The 18,454-nt window shown below is 59.3% G+C and overlaps 1 protein-coding gene and 1 long non-coding RNA gene across 8 annotated transcripts in view; one reads left to right on the forward strand and one right to left on the reverse strand.

Annotated features, from left to right (window-relative positions):
• Window positions 1-2,741: 2,741 nt before the first annotated feature.
• The window catches only part of LOC135315728 (uncharacterized), a 31,497-nt gene continuing 15,784 nt past the window's right edge, over window positions 2,742-18,454 (reverse strand). Inside the window, exons 2-4 of one of the 5 annotated variants that reach the window (XR_010375221.1) lie at window positions 13,096-16,452; window positions 4,545-12,028; window positions 2,742-4,115 (exon numbers count right to left, since the gene is read on the reverse strand). This is a non-coding gene — a long non-coding RNA (uncharacterized LOC135315728). Of the gene's footprint in view, window positions 12,029-12,789; window positions 12,839-13,091; window positions 16,453-17,035; window positions 17,122-18,454 lie in introns of those variants that run through there. The other 4 variants (XR_010375224.1, XR_010375222.1, XR_010375223.1 and 1 more) reach the window with 4 other exon arrangements.
• KIAA1755 (KIAA1755 ortholog) lies at window positions 3,570-17,601 on the forward strand. 3 transcript variants are annotated; one of them, XM_064465596.1, is made up of 14 exons: window positions 3,570-3,653; window positions 7,196-7,393; window positions 7,919-9,218; window positions 9,328-9,489; window positions 10,152-10,275; window positions 10,678-10,771; window positions 11,900-11,986; window positions 12,639-12,755; window positions 13,118-13,216; window positions 13,464-13,612; window positions 14,563-14,701; window positions 14,988-15,110; window positions 15,841-16,032; window positions 16,115-17,601. In XM_064465596.1, exons 1-14 carry the CDS (start codon window positions 3,651-3,653, stop codon window positions 17,081-17,083), a joined length of 3,756 nt encoding a protein of 1,251 aa, XP_064321666.1. In that variant the 5' UTR covers window positions 3,570-3,650; the 3' UTR covers window positions 17,084-17,601. The 3 variants fall into 3 exon arrangements, with proteins under 3 accessions (XP_064321666.1, XP_064321667.1, XP_064321665.1); XM_064465597.1 differs by lacking the exon at window positions 3,570-3,653 and adding an exon at window positions 7,034-7,116; XM_064465595.1 differs by lacking the exon at window positions 3,570-3,653 and having other exon boundaries at window positions 7,047-7,393.

Here is an 18,454-nt window from a genome sequence, read left to right on the forward strand (position 1 = left end):
TTCCCAATCCTGCCCACCGCTCTTTCCACATGTCTTGAGTGATGCAATAGCCAAAACCACCCTGCAATTGCATGCTGGGGCTCCCCAGGGGGACTGTGGGCTGTCACTGTGGCTCTGCTCTATCCCCAGCAGCCACCAGCTTGGGTTTTGCTGGGCTCACTGCCACACCAAGCCACTTCCCAGGTGAGCACCCAGCAAGGGCTGGCTGCACCCCAGCTGTCTCCAGGATGGCCTTTGGCAGATGTAGGGCGGTGCAGCGGGTGTTATTACTCCTTGGGCTGCCAGCAAGAACACACAGACATACTTGCCTTCTGCAAGGAAATCCGGCCGCATCCATTTTCCTTGGTGCCACAACCACCCTGGGAATTCCCCAGGGCTGGGGCAGGGTGTGCTGGTGCCAGAGGTGTCGCTGCTGCCGCTCATCAGGCTTTCACTTGCAGCTGTGGGCTGGCAAACACTCTGCTGGGGAAACACAGGGGAAAAACCGGGGGATATGGCAAGAAGAGCAAGAGCAACCTGGCTGTCAGCATCAAGATGCGGGAGAGCTGTGGCTCCTGCCCGCTCCCACGTGTGCAGGATTGCTGCCAGCCTGACACTGCCCATGGTCACCTGCAAGTCCCTGACAACCTTTGATCCAGAAGCATCTAAAAATACAGCCGGGGATACATGGGGATTCCTCCGCTGTTGTTTTCCCAGCTGCAGTATCGACATGACCTGGCTTCAGCTGTTTCTGGGGCTGGGAGGTCCCTCTGCCAGCGTGGGGTCACTGCTGATGCCAGTCCTGACCACTGCATTAAAAACAGGCAGCCAGGAACACCCAGGGACATGAGAGCTAAAAAAGCAGGAGCCCTGCAGGGCACGGTGAGCAGCTGCACCAGGCAGACAAAGACCCTGGATGCAGGGACACAGCCACAAGCAATAAGGGTCCCAGAAGGAGCCCAGCCCTAGAGACCGTCCCTAATGCCAGGTTCACCACCCTCACTTTTCCTCCACCCTAACATCCTGGTGACATCGCAGAGGTCCCCCAGGGACCACTACTGCAGCCAGAGCATCTTCTCCACCCGCTGAGAGCTGCCATCACCCCCAGACAGGCAGGCTCCTCTTGCAGCACGCCAGCTCGTGACGCGAGGTCTGGGAGCCTCATGGGAGACAAAAGGGGCCGCAGAGAGCCAAGGGGGATGATTTTGCAGAAAAGTAAAAATAAAAATGCAGGAATGGTGACCTCGAGCAGAGCCTGGGGGGAATCTGAATGGTGGCTCTGTGCCGGCAGAGGGGCAGGGCAGGAGGCCACATGCAGCCAGTCCCAGCAGCTGCTTGGGACAAACAGGACATGGAGAAGGGAGCAAAAGAAGAGGGTGAGCTCATGGGGTCAGGGGCCCTGGGCCAGCAGGAGCACCCGGGAGGCGCCCAGGAACTCTGCCCTTTGCCGGGCAGGCTTGGTCCACAGCACCCCCACTCCCCACCTCTAAGCCTTGCGGTGGGAGGGCACAGGGAGCTGCTTTGGGGTGCTACAGGGACGTAGGGCTAGATACAGCCATGCTGGGTGCATTTGTAGGGTGGGCTAGTTTAGCACTGCTGATAAAAGCACCCCAGGGTCCAGGCTGGGAGCTGCCGCCCTCAGGCACTCCAGGGTGCCAGGGTCCCACTGGGCTCAGCTTCACATCCTTCCCCTGCTACTCAGTAGTGCCAGTGCCACAGAGGGATCCTACCCACTGGTGTGGCACCGGGTCAGCCACACTACCTCCCTCCTTGCCCGGCCCCAGTGCCTTTCAGAAGGTCTATGAACCAAAGTAAGTTCTTGGGCTCATTTCAGAGGTAACCAGGCAATTACAGAAGGTCAGAGCATGAGCTCATACTCCCCTTGTGCTCAGGGAAACTATAAAAAGGCTGAAGCAGAGTATGTGAACTAATGCAATTAAAGGAGCAATTGGCTGCTGGTGGGGAAGGGAGGAGCTCACCCAGCGGGCCCTGATTTGCATTAAGGATCCCAGGCAGATGGCTTGAACAGGGTTTGAGCCGAGGGTTAGCCCTACATGTTGCTGTGGCAGTGCCTGCAGGTCTGGAGCTACATGGTGGCTGCAGTGGAGTGCTCCAGCCCTGCTCTCCACGGCCAGGCCTCTGTCCGCTCAGCACAACCGCCAGTGCCTGAGCCCTTGCAGCACTCGTGATCTGTACTGGCGACGAAAGGGCTCTCACTAGCTCACAAGGAAATGGGAAGCAAGCGCAAAGTCCTCCCTCCAAACAAGCCAGCAACCCAGCTGTACCTCCTCCTGTCTCAGCTTGTTTTCACAGCATGTCCTTTGGCTGCTCGCTAATCCCTGGACAAATGTTCATTATCAAGACTACCCCAGTGGCTTGCAGCCCATGCTGTGGCCATCCCACCCATCCCTGGTCCTGTCCCTTGTCCCAGCCCTGCCCTCATCCCTGAATGTGTGCCCACAAACATGACAGTGGAAACGACCTCAGCCTGAGCTGGGACCAGAGGGTCCGAGAGTGCTGGATGCTGTGCTTGGGGATTGAAGACCTGCGCTGAGCAGCAGTGGTTTGTGTTAGGATGTACCAAATCCGGGGCTTTGGCTTTTATGCCAATTGTTTTTGTACGACTTCTGATTGCTTAAATCACACAATTCTGCCTTCAAGTAGGTACTTTCAATTGTTGAAACATCCCGAAGAGCTGTAAGAGGCAATTTCCTTCTGTTGCGTTTTTAGGCCAATTCAGAAAGAAGAACTGGGAGCTGTGCTGAGTGCTTCTGGTTCGTACCAATACTGGCCTGTATTTATTTAAACAGAGGGAAACTGCCACAAATACTACCTGCCTGCATGTATGCACCCACATGCACATGCGGACTGGGTGCCCGCACATGCACTTTTACACACTTTGCCTTTGCTGTGAAGCATCCCCCGAGCCGGGAGCGGGAGCTGCTCCAGCGGGGCGGCGAGGCGACCCAGCCCGGCACGGTGCGGCAGGGCCGGGGAGGACCCGCCGGGGGCTGCCGCCCTCCTGCCGCCCCCCGCTGGGCTTTTTTATCCGGGGATCTTGCACACACAACACAGACAGACAGGCACACATACTCCCCCTTCTCCCCAGTTCCCCCGGGGGGACGGAGCCAGCGCCGCCCCCGCCCCTGCCCCGGGGGCACCCGGCGTGGGAGACGGGGGGAGCTCCACGGGAGAAGCCGCCGCCTCGGGACCCCACGGCGGGCGCTGCCCCCGGCCCGGTCCGGTCCGGCCCGGCCCGGTCCCCTCCGGTCCCTGCAGCGGGCACAGAGCAGCGGCCGCCCCCGGCCCGGCGGCGCTCGCAGCGGCGGAGCCGGGCGCTCCCCGAGCCGCCCCCCGCCATCCCCCTCCCCCGGCCCGCCCCGCCGCTCGCTCTCGCTCTTTCTTTGCCTTTTCTTTTTCCATCTTTTTTTTTTTTCTTTTTTCTCCTCAGAAGAGGCGCTGCGGGCGGAGGGAGCCGGGCCGGGGCCGAGGGGGCCGGGGCTGCCCGCCCCCGCCCGCAGCTCCGGGAGGCGCCGGCAGCCGGGGACGAGCCGCCCGCGGACGGGCGGGAGAACCGGGGCGGTGGGGCAGCGCTCCCCCCAGGAAGGAAGAGGGACGGGACGGTTGGTGCCGCGGGGCCCCCCCGGCCCCTCTGCCACTTCCCAGTAAACATGGTAATTCCTTCTACTTTCCTGTCCTTTCTGCTGACCTTCCCCGCTCGCTGCTGACCCCCTGCGAGCACCTGCGGGCCCCCGCGCCCCCGGCCCTCCCGAGCACGGGGTGGGCATTGATGGCGAAGGCGGAGGTCGGGGGCGAAGGCGGAGGTGGCCGTCGGCCGCTCGGGTGGGTGCATGCGGGGCCACGGCCCACGATGCTAAAACTTCTGTGCAAAGTTTGGCAGCGGGATGGGGTTCAGCAAGTGGGTGCTGCTGCGTGAACTATGCCAGGCGTGCAGGGATGGGATGCTCGGCGGATCCATCCCCAGGCTGGCCACCTCGTTTCTCACTGCAGTGCCACCCACCGTTGCCCCGGGCTCCTGGGCGATGCTGTGCTGAGCGCTGGCATCCCGCTCTGCTGGGCTGGGGCTGTTTGTTAGCGTTTGCTTCATGCCCTGCCAAAGCTGCTGACAGCCAGAGCTGCAGGAGAGGGAGAGGAATTGTTATTCAAGGCTGGTCCCGGCACTCAAACCTTCCACCTTCCTGAGCAGGAGGGAGAAAGGAGATGGAGCTGAGTCACCCTGTGGCTTTGGGTACAAATAAAACAACTTTACAGCACCAAAACACCAAAGCCCAGCTCGTGGTGTTGGTGTACACCACTTTAAAAATATGGGTATTTGGGGAGAAATATCAATCTCTATTTAACAGCACTTTGGCTTATTAAAATGGAAATAGCTTTGCAAATGTAAATCTCCTTATGGTCCCTAATGCCTTTTGTTTCAGTTCTGCACTCCCTCGCAGCTGGCGGAGGGACGTGGGCTAATTGGTTGCTTTTGGATTTCTAACAGCTCCCCGGTAGGCCTGGCCTCAGCTTCTCCCATGAACGCGGAGCCACTGCACCATGCTTACCCCAAAATCCTCTCGCAGTGATGAAGTGATTTGTGACACTCAGTGAAAACATTTTTAGTCATTCCAGGCCAAAATGTTCCCCAGCGCAACACAGGCAGCGTCTGGTGCCTCCATCAGTCAGTACTTCTCCCCCGACGTTGGCTCACACTGTTCCCGCTGCTGGATGAAGTCCTGGGCGTTTTTATTCCATTGACAGGGGAGCGGCTTTGTTTATTCAGCCGATCCATCCTCTGGCGCGTCACTTTGCTGTGGGGTTTTGGTGGTGATTTGGAAGATTTTCCTTTTTCCCTCTGCGGCAGGGTTGTCTCCCCCACTCAGACACCCCAAGATTATCCAAGCCAGTTTACCCAAACTCTGGGCGTTTCTCCCCAGCCTCCAAAGTGCGGGACTGGGCAAGGCCAGGGAGCCAGGCTGTGGGTGCCACAGCCAGGGGAGGCTGCTCTGGGATTTGGAGGGACAGTGTTGCCAGAGATGGTGGCTGTGGGATGGGGCTGTTGGAAGCCTGTGCCTTGGCCCCGTCGGACTGTGGTCTGTGCGCCTGACCCTCAGAGCCCTCCCCAGCAGCACGGCTGAGCCGGGTAATGGCTAGGTTTGGGGCTGCTTATCACCCCGTGATGCAGCCTTCCTGGAGCTGAACCCCAGCAGCCCTGATCTCGGGGGAGCTGGCTTCTCTTTCTGTTTTCTTTTGCTTTTTTATCAGTGCCACATGAGCTTGGCCAGTAAGAGTTTAGTTCGGTTTCAAAAGAGCCAGTTTCAGAATGTGCCAGGGCTGTGCAAAGGTGACTCTGAGCAGCGAGCTCTGGTGAAGGCAAGCGCAGGCAGGGCAGGCAGTGCTGGCCCGTCTCTCATGGCAGCATTAGGAGTTGGACGGATCCCCCTTTGCTGTTACAGATGGTGCTCCCCACCTCCATGCTGGGACAAGGAAGGAGCCAAGCTCAGTGGTCGCCGGGCAAGGAGGTGGTGGGTGCCCAGCCAGACTCGGTGCCTGGGAGTGGGTGGCTGTGCTGGGGCCCCCTGGGAGCAAGGCAGAGTGAGGAGCTGGGCTTTACGCTGCAACAGGGCTTTTCCAGAGCAAAGTCTCCCATCCCTCCTAGGAATTTTACAAAGTAAGACCAAGTGTGAGAAGACCAGTGATCCAACAGCTGGTGTGCAGAAAGCCTGGCAGGATAACCTATTGCAGATCATGGCACCAAGAAAGGACTTGCTCTCCTCCTGCTCTGCCCAGGCCCCATGGCTTCTCCTGCCAGGCCCAAGGGCAGGACATCTTTGTGTGGAGATACAGAGAAAAAGTCAAGGAGAATTAACCAAGTGTGACTGCAAAGTGCTTTAGCTAACGTGCATTAAAGCTAATTAAGCTGAATTAACTGAGGCCACTTTGTCTCTGTATGGGCTCCCAGGCCAGTTTCAGCTGCCTGAAACTAATGCCCACCTTCAGCTAATCCCACCTGACTTCCCAGGTGCCCACACAGTAGCACAGGGACGACAGCAAGCTGTGGCTGCCCAACGTGCAGGACCTGGCCACTGTCCCTGCTGCTGGGAGGATGCTCATTTTTGTGGCAGCTCCCACCGGCTGCCTGCGGTACTGGGGTCCCTCTGCAGTTAAATCTGGAGCCTAGCCCTGGGTGATGGGCAGAGATGAGACTCTGCAGCAGAGCAGCTGATCCCCAGCCAGCTAGGCTGGGCCTGACCCTGCACCACACAGGAACCTGTCTCTCTCCTGCAACAGCACCCTTTCCAGTAGAAAAGGTGCTGTTTGCCCACCCACTTCCCAGATGCTGGCCCCAGTCTGATTTCTTTTTTATTTGAGCCTCTCCTGCAGATATACTCCCCAAGGAATTGGAGAAGCCTGTCTTTCCCACTCACTGATGGACTCCTTTTGGCAGCCATGTCTGTAGTCACCCCCGCACTGCCTGTAACACGGCTGGGATTTAACGGGAGCTGTCTGATGGCTTCCCTCTGTGTACCCACTTCACCAGCTGGGTCTGCACAGCCAACATCTCCCACAAAGCTGGGAGAGCAAGCTCAGAACTGCCAGTTTAAGTGTGGCATGAAACCAGCATCCTTGCCCCCGTCTGGAAGCAGTGCAGGGAAGGGGGCTGTAACCCAGCAGAGCACTTCCCAGAAAATGCTCTGAGGACTAATTTTGATTTCAGCAAATTCAGTGATGAGTCTGAACAAAAACACCCTATCCATCTTCAGATGTTTGTCCTTCCTCCTATCAGCTACATTCCTACAGCAAGCTGCTGAGCCTGGCACATCCCCACGGTCAGTGTCTGGCTTGGCTTAACCCCTTGGCTGCTGCGGCTCCTCCACCTCCACATAGCCAGCATTCCGACCTGGCAGGCTGTGCTTGGGGCTCATCTCAGGCTCCTTAAGCCACAGCCCAGTGCTGGGAACCAGACCCAGCTGTGCTCCTGTCCCCAGGCCACGTGGTGCTTGGGGTGCTCTACACCCAGTTCTTCCCCAGTTTCCAGGCCAGGAAGGTTTGGAGCCCCCCAAGCTTGGCAGCATTACCAGCGTGGGCGTACCAGGGACCCAGCGGAGGCACAATGCAGCGGTGCAGTGCAGGATGGTGGGCAGAGGCTCTGTGGGGGTTGGCAGCGTCCTGTGCTGGGGCCACTCTCCTCACCAGCAATGCTTTTCTCCTGCAGGACACTGGGTCGCTGGACACGGCGGTGCAGAGTGCCCTTCAGGCCCTCTACCCCCCATTTGAAGCCACAGCCCCCACAGTCCTGGGCCAAGTGTTTCGGCTGCTGGAGACCAGCTACCGGGGAGATGGACTCTGCTGCCTGCTCCAGTTCCTCATCCCAGCCAAGCGCCTCTTCGAGCATGTGCGGCAGGCAGCCTGCGTAAGCCCGCATGCCCCCCGTGCTGCAGTGCTCTGCGCCCCGCTCCTGACCATGGGGGTTTTGCCCTATAGCGTGACACCTTGTGTGGCCAAGCCCTGCTCCAGGCTGCAGGGTCCCCCTCTGCATGCCCCCTTCCCTGTCGCTGTGTCTTCCCCACAGAAGGGACTGTGGTGTACCCAGCTTCCCGGGATAGATCCAGCACAGAGCCTGGCACATGCAGTCCCTGAGATAAGGGGGGAAGACTCACGGGTCACCCTGTCTTGCCCCTGCAGAGACTCCAGTGGGGGTTTCCCCTCTGTTAGCACATGGGGAGCACTCAGCACCCCGGGAATGGCCACAGGCTTAGGTTGTGCTTGCAGGACCCTGCTGTGGCTTGGCTCAGGGGCATCCCGCCGAGTCACCGGGCTCTTCAGTCCCCATCATAGGAAGTGCAGAGCTGAGCAGTGAGAGCATGCAGGGCCAGCTGGGAGGGTACTGAGCTGGTGGGGACCCTCACTCATGCTCTGTGTTCTTCCTCCCTCCCAGGCTCCCTACTTTAACTGCATCTTTCTCCATGAAGGCTGGCCCTTGTGTCTTCACGAGAAAGTGGTTGTTCACCTTGCACCACTCAACCCCCTCCTGCTGCGCCCCGGGGACTTCTACCTGCAAGCGGAGCCCTGTGAGGAGCACTCAGCACGCATCACCGTCAAGCACCTCTCCCGCGACCTGTGCACGGTGGAGAAGACACCCATCCCCGAGGCTGCCTACGCACTGCTCTTTACCAATGAGTGGCTGGAGGAGATAAATGGTGACCAGACCAGAGCCCCCCTGCACACCTGCTTGGTGGCCACCCAGAACGGCATCACCCCGCTGCCATGGAGCAAGATCGCCACACCAGAGTTCATCAATAAGCCCAAGACTGGAGATGATGGTGCACCCACAGGGGCCCAGTATGGCTCCGCTCCTGAACCTGCAGCTGAGCTGGCAGCACCCAGCATGCCTGCACCCCACAGCACGGCAGACGCTCCGGTGCCCTATGGCAACGTTGCGGGCACGGTCCCAGGGTGCAAGTTCACCTCTCGGAAATTGAGCCAGGGAAGATACCCGGGACTGATCAAGGTGGACCAGGCGGGGCTGCAGAAGAAGCCAACCATGCTGGCCGTGCCCAGCCTCTGCGAGATCGTCAGCCAGAACCTGGAGGGGGAGTATGTGAAACTGCTGGAGGTCTCCCAGGAGCAGCTGGACCTCCTGGCCAGGTCCCTGCCACCTGCCTGCCCGGCGGGGCCGATGGGGGCCAGGGCTGAGGCGACGATCCCCATGGTGAATGGGGGACCGGGGGCAGATGCCTGGCCCTGCGGAGGGCCTCCAAGCTCAGAGGAAGGTCCCTGCACCCCGTGCCTCAGGAGGAAGCTGAGCCTGGAGCCAGGGCCACACGGCCCACGGTGCCGCCACCGTGACTCCTACCTGGCCGCACTACAGAACCCAGTGAGCTTTGGCCCTGGGCTGATGGCAGCCATCCTGGAGGAGCCGGATGGCCCCAGCCCCGAGCCACCCCCTGCTATTCCCTGTGAGACCCCCACGCAGCATGGGAGGGGGGCTGGCAGCCCCACGCTCCTCACCCGCCGTCCCCGCAGAACGAGTCCCGGGGTGCAGGCAGAGGCATTGCCGCAGCAGGGCAGCCCCCGGCTCCCCCTGGGCTCCGGCCACAGGTTCTCCTTCCTGAAGGGCCCACGGTTCGGGGCAGCCCCTGGGGACGAAAGAGCCACCAGCCAGCATGAAGGGGCCTGGAAGAAGATGTCTGCCATTTACTCGCCCAGGATGGGCAGAGCCAAGCCAGCTGGAAAAGGTATAATCTGAGCAGGGCTGCGGTGCCTGCCTGGGCTCTGCGGGCGCTTTTGCATTTCTCTGCCTTGTTGTGCATTGCCAGCTCCTCTCTCCTCTGTCCCCATGGGCAGGTACAGATGCAGCTGCTGCTCCTGTGGAAGAACGATCCCTGGAAAGCACTGGCTGCAAGAACGGTCCCTCTGTGCCCAGCACTGGCATCCCCGGCCGGGAGCCACCGGCCTGGCAGGATCTGCATGCCAGACTGCTGCACTCAGGCATCGTGTGCCTGCCAGGTACCTCTGGCACCATGAAACCCTCTGGAGATGCTGGGAGAAGCCTCCAGAGGGAAAATGCTGTGCTGCTGGAGAGGGTTTTCTGGAGGAAGGTTTCAGGGCTTTCCTGGAGACCAGAAAGCTGCCACACAGAAAATTTATTTTCAGCTGGGCAAAAAAAATTTAAAACATAAAAACAAGCAGTCTGCTCTGAGCAGCTGCCCCAGTTCCCAGCTGCACCGAGCCCTCCCACACCATTCCTCACCAATGAAGCCGTTCAGCCTGTTGCTGCCAAACACTAAACGTTTGGCTTCTTCCTTTTCCCAAGAGCCGAAAAACAGTGACAAAACCCATCTTTTTCAAGAAAAATGCCCCCAGCAGCTGAGTTCGTGCTGAGTGCCCTCGTGGGCTGGTGTTGCCAGTCCAGAGGGGCCAGGGGAGGCTGCATGGGAGTGGCACTGGGGTGGCCGCTGCGCCACCACAGCTGCACAGTATTAACCTGGCTGAGCCCGCCAAGCCGAGCTGGGGCAGAGCCTGCTCCTGCACCCCTCAGCAGCCATTACTGCTTGGCGAGCAGCAGTGAGGCCAATGGGAGCCCTGGCCCCTCCTGGGGTGTTGCTAATAGCTGGAGTTTGCAGCTGGCGGGTGGCTGCTGGAGGGGTGACTTGCACCTTTCCACACAGGGAGCTCGGACAGGATGGGCAGGGCCCTCCTCCAGGTGACGACCAGCGGCAGCGCCTGGGGGACCACGTGGTGCTCGGCCACTGAGTTGGCAAGGCTCATCCTCTACCTCTGCTCCCTCCCCAGGTAAGGGCCAGGAGGACCTGCCAGGGATCCCCCCAGCTGCTTCCCAGCTTGGGGGTCCCAGGCAGTGCCCCGACCAAGCCAGGGTGTATGCCCAGCATCCTGCACATCCTGCTTTGTGGACATTCTGCGTGGTCCCCACTGTGTTCGCTGTCCCCAGTGCCCAGTGCAGCCAGCCCTGAGGATGCATTATTGAAGGTCCAGCAATTCCCGTGGCCGGGGCGTCCCATGGGGACGAGGCCATTGCCTGCAGCTGCCAGTTCCTGCCTGCCCTCATCCTGCTGCTCAGGGGTGTGGAGCCATGGGAGGGGACTTCAAGCGGGTCCTGCCGGGGGGGGAGACCCACACTTATCCTGCTGCTTCTAACCAGTACAATCTGCCTCCTGCTTTATTTCCCCTTACTAGGCGAGAAGCAAAGGATGGTGGGCTCACTGTCGTGGTGGATGCCAGGAAGCGGCCACCTGCCCCTGTCCTGTTCTCGGCCCTACGCTCTGTCCAGGTACGCTGGGCACTGTGTTCCTGTGCCACGGACATGCTAGGGGGTCCCTACCCAGGAGCAAGTGCTGCTGCCCTCCAAGGGTCCCTCAGAGCCTCCATGGCAGCTGTCATGAGGTGCAATCTTCTGGATGGCAGCAGCTTTTCTGGCAGCCCCCAATGCCACCATGCCCGAGGCCATGGTTTTTATCTCACTTATATATTTTACCCATAAGCATCACGGTGTGGATTTACTGAGGCAGCTCTCAGCTGCCTGCAGCTGCATTGCAATGCGCTGATGTAGAAAACCCACGTGTCTCTTGCCGCTTCCTCCCCAGTGGCCAGTCCTGGCTCCTGACTCCCTGTAGGTCTTGCAGCACTTAAACAACTACCAATTTGTTCCCAAAGTTGCTGATCAGTCTCTAATTTCTGAGCATGTCTTCAGCAGCACAGACCGTCCCCCAGCAGGGCACAGAGATCCCGTTTGCCCCAGCCGCCCAAACCAAACTCACACTTGGTACTTGCATCTCTCCAGCTCCTCGAATGCCAGCCATGAGGGACCGGCAGTTTGGGTCAGAATGTCCCTTCCCAGCCCCACAGGATCTGTCCTTTTTCTTGGCCCTGCTATCACCCAACACTGCGGTGTGCCCCAAACCCCTTCAGCATCCCACTAGCTGAGCTCACCTGGAGATTGGCTCCACAGTGATGGTCAATTCATCCTGGCAGGGTTTCCATGCCAATGCGAAGGCAGTGCCATGGGAGTGCCTTGTGCTGTCCTGGAGGCCATGGGGTCCTCCCTGCTGCAGTGCCCTGTGCCTCTGCCTGCTCAGGGCTAAGTTGCAGCCTGTCTGATAAATCCTGTGCTGGCCCCAATGCTTCTGGTGCAGAGAAGCATTGATAGTGCAAGTGAAGGGGTTTGCTCACAAGGTTCTTTCCGTGGGTGCTTTCTGCCAGGGAGCTGGTGGATGGGGATGGGGTTATGGCATGAGCAACCTGTTTCCATTTCCCATGCCAGGGAGCTTGGGAGCCTTTTCCTTTGTAATGAGCTCACTGGCCTCAGCTCACTCAGGCAACTGAGCCCTAGCATCACCGTGGGTAACCCGGGAGCTGCACCATGGGGTTTGCTGTGGTGACTCTTCCCTGCCTCCTGCAGAGTGTCTCGCCGGGCTGCATCCACACCATGCTGCTGCTGTCCGAGAAGGAGCTGGTTGCTCACCGTGAGAGGCTGCCTGGGGTGCAGGTGAGCGTGTCCCTCTCCATCCTCGTGTACCTGTGTTGTCTCCTATGGGAAGAGCAGAATCAGGGTGAAAGGAGCTTCCTGCCTTGGGGACCATCCATCCCCTTGCTTGGAGATCCCAGTTCCCCTGCTCAGGGACCCCAGGCAGAGCAGGGCCTTGCTGGGGCAGGTCCTGGGCGCAGGGTGAGGCTCTTGGGCTCACGGGGCTGCACAGGCAGGTGAAGGATGCCCAAGGACAGCCAAGCGCTTTCCCAATTACCTCCAGTGGCTGGACACAGCAACTGGGATAATAAATCTAGACTTGAAAGGGTTTATTGTTCTTTTAGTGCTGCTCAGTTTAATTAATATAATGTGAAATATTAATGAGGTTGATCACCTAGCTTGGCTGCATGGCAGATTATTGCTGTCCCGGCAATCTCCCATGCATTCGAACAGCATGGAGCTGCCAGGAGCTGCTCTGAGTGGGGCTGCTGCATGGTGTGCTCAGCCCTGCCAGCACACAGCGCTCCCGGGGCCACTGCGCTGTGCAGGTTAACAGGGCAGGTTGCTTAGGAAAGAGAGGGTTATGCCCCCTGCTCCAGGCTGCCCCTGAGGATGCTTCTGGGGGGGGCCCCTGGCACAGTCCTGCAGTGCTCACAAGACCTGTGCCCCGCAGGTGGAGACCCTGGCATCACTGAAGGCTCTGGGACGCTACGTCGACAGCTCCCAGCTGACTCAGGAGCTGGACGGCACCTTCCCCTACTGCCACGGCGAGTGGGTTCAATTCTTCCAGGTGTCTGTTATCACACCATTAGCCATCGCCTCACCTCCCCGCGGTGTCTCTGCATCCCCACTGTGGCTTCTGTGTCTCACAGGCTTGGAAAAGAGGCAGGAAAGCCCAGGAGAGGGGAAGGAAAAGGACAGCTTTGAGCACAGGAGGGTGACCCCTTCCTGCCTGCTTCTGACTGCTCCTCCCTGTAGCTGCCCATCCATCTCCACGCTCCCTTCCTTCTTGGCTTTAACCTGGTGCCCTGCAGTATTCCCTGCTCTGGCCTGGCACTGCTCCTCTTCCTCCTTGTGGGCAGGCTGACTTCCCACCCTGCTTTCTGCCCTCCCACCCCAGCCCCACTGACCCGCTGTGTGTCCTACCCGCAGAAACTGCATCCCTTCATGGCCAGCCTCAGGCGGGCATCGGAGCTGCTGCAGAGCTGCATCCAGGAGCTGCGGAGTGCTGATGCACTGGCAGGGACTCAGGTAACGGGGGCTGCAGCACCGCAGGTTGTAGACGTTTCCAAAGAGCCCATCTGCAGTCCAGCACACAGCGACATTTCACCCTCGTTGCCCAAAACTCAGTACAACTTCTCCTGGACCAGCACTCCTGGCTGCAGGGCTGTCCCCTGTCCCCTTTGCTAGTCCCTTAGGGTGCAGTCACAGGCACCTGTCCCGTGCTGGCCCCGGAGCCGCCAGGTAAGGCCCCATGCCTCTGACCCTCCTTCTGCAGGATGCGGCCGTGTGCATTGGGAGGCACCAGGAGCTGATGCAGAGGGTGCTGAGCGACCCACAGCTGGTGTGCGTGCAGCGTGAGGCGGGGGCCGTGCTGGCCAGGATGCGCAGGGAGGCTGCCCGGCTCAGCGCCTCAGCCGATGTCAGGTAGGAGGCAGGGGGTGCTTTACCAGAAGAGGGGTGCCAATGACAAGGACCCCCAGCCTCCTCTGCTGGCTGACAGAACCACCTCCCCAGGGAAAGCCCAGTTCCCATGAGCTTGAGCTTCTTTCCAGCATGGCCTGGAGCTGGCACTGTGCTCCCTCCTGCCCTGCAAACTCCCTCCGAACCTGGAGCTTGTGTCTCGGACAGCCCTTTGCAGGATTTCGCGTCATCCCAGCTGGGGAAGGTGCATGGGTCCCTGGGAATGTTTTCTGCCCCGGGACCAGGCTCTGGGGCTGCTCAGCAAGGCCTGCAGCAAGACCTCCAGGCTGGTCTCAGGCAAAGCCACTAGATGGGGCCAAGCCTCGGTGAAGCTGTGCTCGTCCAGCGATGCTGCACTCGTCCAGCCATGCTGTACTTGTCCAGTGGTCCATGCGTGCAGACAGCACTAATCCCACTGCTTTCTTCTGCTCCCTTCTCTTGGCTGGGCCAGGCCACATTGACAGCCAACACCTTCCTGTCCCGTGTTCCTTGACATCCATCTTGCTCCATGGGACAGGGAGGTGTCAGGGCACCTGCAAGGCCAGGGTGCTGTGCTGCAGCATGCCTAACATGCAGGGCCTGGAGCCTGCTCCCCAGCGCACCCCAGGGAGTGCCTGTGTGTCCCGAATGGGCTCTGAGGATGCAGAAGGTGAGCAGGGAGGAGGCCTCCTGTTTGGCTCCTGACCTGGGCATCTGCTGGGCTCTTGCCAGCTGCACATGCTGGATCATTGCCTGTCTGCTCCCTCGGCTCCTAGCTGTCCAAATGGCCACATGCCAGTGCCCACTTCCAGGGAGCTGCCCTATTGAGAGGCTGCTGCCCGCCAGAGAGGTGCTTCACCTGGCGTCTTCAGGAGGAGCTCGCAGCTTGCCCGGCAACACCGGCACTGACAGCCCCTCTCCTCCCCAACCACCAGGACCAGCATGGAGACAGCTGAGCGGCTGTACAGCCAGCTGGAGGAAGAGCTTCATGACCTGGTATCCCAGTCCAACAGCTGCCTGGAGCGCCTGGAATTCCTCCGAAAGGTCCAGGAACTCCAGGCCAAGTTCAGCAAGGTGAGTTGAGCATCCCTGGGGTGCTGCTCTGGGTGCAGCATGTTGAAGTTTTTCTCTGCGGTGTTCCCATGGCTGAGCATTTTGGGCACATTTCCTCAGTTTTTGATGATGACGGAAGCCCGGAGAATAACAGGAGTGCCTCAGCTTTGATTTTCGTTATGGGATGACTGTGCATAACCACGCCTGGGTCGGGATGCCCTGGTCATGGAAGGAAGGGGAGGTGCTGCGGAAGCGCTGCCGCCAGCGGCCAGTCCCGCCTGACCCTCAGCCCCGCTCTCTTTTGCAGCTGGGGCGCTGGCTGGACGGGGAGGCAGCAGCGCAGCTGCAGGAGATGGGCACTGAGGAGTGGAGCCCCAACAGCTTCCAGGGCTCTGCCGAGCAGTTTAACGAGTTCCTCGTCCAGGCAACAGTATGTGTGAAGGTGTCTTTTCTGTAACATGCATCCCTAGGTATTGCTGCCAGCGGTGTGTTAGGTGGCTCCAGACCCTGCCTGGCGCTTGGCAGAAACTGAAAATGCCACATTAGAAACGTTCAAACATTGTTACAAAGTTTGCTACAATCAGCCCAAATCCCCCAGTTTCGGAATGAGGCTTCTGGGCAAAACTGGGTGTCCGCAGGCTGGCTGGGTCAAGCCACAGTTTTCAAGCCCAGCTTTGCCGGGGTCTTTGGGCAGCCCTGCTCTGGTGAAGGGGACATTTGTGCTGCTCCTCGGTGCGCTTTGGGCTGGGGCTGCTGTGCTCAACCCATCCTGCACTCTATCCTTCGCAGCCCCCTGCAGGGCCAGGCTGCAGAGCCTGGATGTCCATTGGACAACAAAAATGTGGTGACATGGACTTGTTCCTCCCATGCCTCTAGATATGGAGGCCTTTTAGTTACCTGCCCTGCAGGGAGGACAAAGCAAGGTGGCTCCACTCAGGACAGAACAGTGCATTTTGAGCCAAGACAGAACAGAGCAGAGATTTTGAGAACTCCCATTCTCTTTGTTTCTTCTCACTTGCACGGAAGCATTTCCAATACAGCTTTGATAGCAATGCTGAGCGCTGACCTGCAGAGAGCCTCACCCTGCACACACACCCCAGTGCAGCAGGTCAGCACCATTTCCCGAGCGTGGAGCATGTTCATTCCTGCTGTCCCTGCAGGCTCAGTACCAGCATGGCTTGGCCCTGTGTCAGGAGGCAGCTGAGGTCCAAGATATGGCTTTCCCTGAGGCAGACACCTTCCAGGTGGCTGCAGCCCTTTTCCGGACGAAGCTGATGAGCTTCTACAGGCAGGTGGAGCGGCGGCAGGCTGAGCAGGAGCTGCTGCAGGAGCTCAGCAGGTTCTCCAGCAAGGTGGGTGCGTGGGCTCTCCTCCCGCAGGACCCAGTACTGGCTGGGCAGCCATGAAAACAGCCACCCTTGCCTTCTTTTCTAGATCATGGGGCCGAAGCTGGACTGCAGGCAGTGCTCAGTCCGGGTGAAGCGTGGGGAGGGCCAGGCGCTGCAGTGCCTGCAGAGCTCCTTCCAGAAGCTGTCAGTGGAGTTTGCCCTGGAGAAGCTTCAGGAGATGAAGGCTCAGGTGTGCAGGATGCAGAGCAGCCAAGGGCTGGCAGCCTGGACAGAGGCACAACACAGGTACCAGGAGACCCGGCAGATCCTGGAGGAGATGCTGGCAGAGCTGCAGGAGGCCTGGGGAGCACAAGCTGAGGGGCAGGGCGACGCCTTCTGCTCCCCCTGCTCAGGGTCTGCAGCCTCTTGCCAGGAAGGTCCAATCTGCAAAGCAACCACAAGCCCTGAGGCAGCTGTGTTGGGGGGCCAGGGGTCAGTGGAGCCACCAGAGCCCAGCACCCAGAAACCAGAACAGCCTCGGGCCAGCAGTGTTTCTGGCCCCACGCTGGGTGCAGAGCCGAGCTCCCTGCAGCCCCAATGCCGGCATAGGCCAGAGGGGGACCATGCCTTTCACTGCCATGTCTCTGCTGAAACCTCCCTCCCAAAACCCAAGAGCAGCGCCTGCCTGGGGGCTGCACGACCTCTCGCCCAGGAGCACAGCCAGCCCCTTGAGAGGCACCCCTTCACTCTGCCTGCCCGGGTGCATTTTCTAGGTGGTGACCCATTCTGTCCCACCACTGTGCCCCATGGAACTCTCTCAGCCCCCAGCATGCATGGTCCACCTGCAGATAAGCAGGCAGAAGCCACCCAGTACTTCCAGGTTTCCAGCCAGAGCAGTTTCTCCTCTGAAGACTCAGATTCGCAGAATGCCACTGAAGAAACCCCAGCAGCGAGCCTGGCATTGCCCCAGGACCTCCAGAGTCCAAGACCACCTTGCCCCTCCGAAAAGCTCGTCCAGATTGTTTACCTGGAGAAACACCACACCGAGAGTCCAGCTAAAGCAAATACCAAGTAAAACCAGTCCCTTCCCATTGGGGCTGTTTCTGTCCAGTTGCGGAGGCCTCATTCACTGACTTGATGGGCCATCCTGTGCTCAGAGGTGGGATGCTGGGACCTATTGCCCAACCCTTCATCTCAGAGTCCTTCAGTTCCCCATACTTAGCACTCACCCCACTGTGGAATGGCAGTAACCCCATCACCAGCCTCACGAGGTTCATTAATAATCTACTAGGTGTGTAGCAATCGTTGCATAAAGTGCATTTATCCTTACAAGTGCCAGTTTTGCCTTAGGGCAGCGGTAAGGGTTCCCTGCAGTCAGCAGCCCATGCTTGGCATCTCATGGGAGCGCAAACCTATGGTGAGGTGATTCTGCCTGCCAGCCCTGCTCTGCTCCCCCCTCTTCCAGGTGATTTTACTGTCTTCTGCCCTGCTGCCACAGCCCTGGCTAAGCAACAGCAACAGGCATTTTGTTTGTGTGCCTTCTTTCACATGGGACTAACACTATTAATGTTAATAAACCTGAAGAGAAGTGCCCGGTGTGGTCCTCGTGGAGCAGAACAAAAAGTCATGTCCTGCCAAAAGCCAGGTGCTAGGCTGCCCCAACCCAGCACCAATGGGCAGCTGGTGCCACCACCAGAGTCCCTGTGCCACCTGCATGGCCTGTGGCTGCAGCCTGGCTCTCCTGCTCACTGCCAGCATCTTGCTTCTGGTGGGATAGTCCTGCTCAAACCACTGCTGGCTTGTCCTTTTTGTGCCCTGCCCTGCTGGCCCCTGCTGCCAGACTGCAGGCATTTGCAGAATGAGTCCCACTCCCTTTTGTAAGCATTGAATGCCTCCATCTCCAGCCCTCACTCCTGTCCTACCCCTTCCCTGGTACATGGGCATAGTACATGGGTGTCATCGTGCCCAGCCTCTCTACTCACTGGGAATAGGCTGCCCCAAAGCCTCACAGATCACTGTCCAAAACAGCACAGGGTCCCTGGGGATCCCATCCTGCTGAGCTGCACCGCCTGTTTGGGCACCCGGGAGCAGCGGTACAGGCTGTCAGGGCCAGGGCACTGCATCACCCGCCATCCCAGGCAGCCACATCATGAGCTAATCAAGAGACATCATAGAAAAAGTAATGTCTCACATAAAGGCCGTTCCAGAAAAACAGTCTTTTTCTCCCAGCCACGGTGTGATCATGGCTTGTGGTCCCATGTGATGCTGCACCTCAGCAAAGGGCACTTGCCCATCCCAGTGTTTGTGCACATAACTCGTACCCCCCACTCAGCCTTGTTTTTGCCAAATACCCACGCCAATCCTTGCTGAGCTCCTCTCTGGAGACTGGAGTCCTGCCCCCCACACACACTGCCACACTTCTCCTGCCCAGGTCATTAATGGCAGT

This window comes from Phalacrocorax carbo, chromosome 14, assembly GCF_963921805.1.
Source record: "Phalacrocorax carbo chromosome 14, bPhaCar2.1, whole genome shotgun sequence".
Lineage (NCBI taxonomy): Eukaryota > Metazoa > Chordata > Aves > Suliformes > Phalacrocoracidae > Phalacrocorax > Phalacrocorax carbo.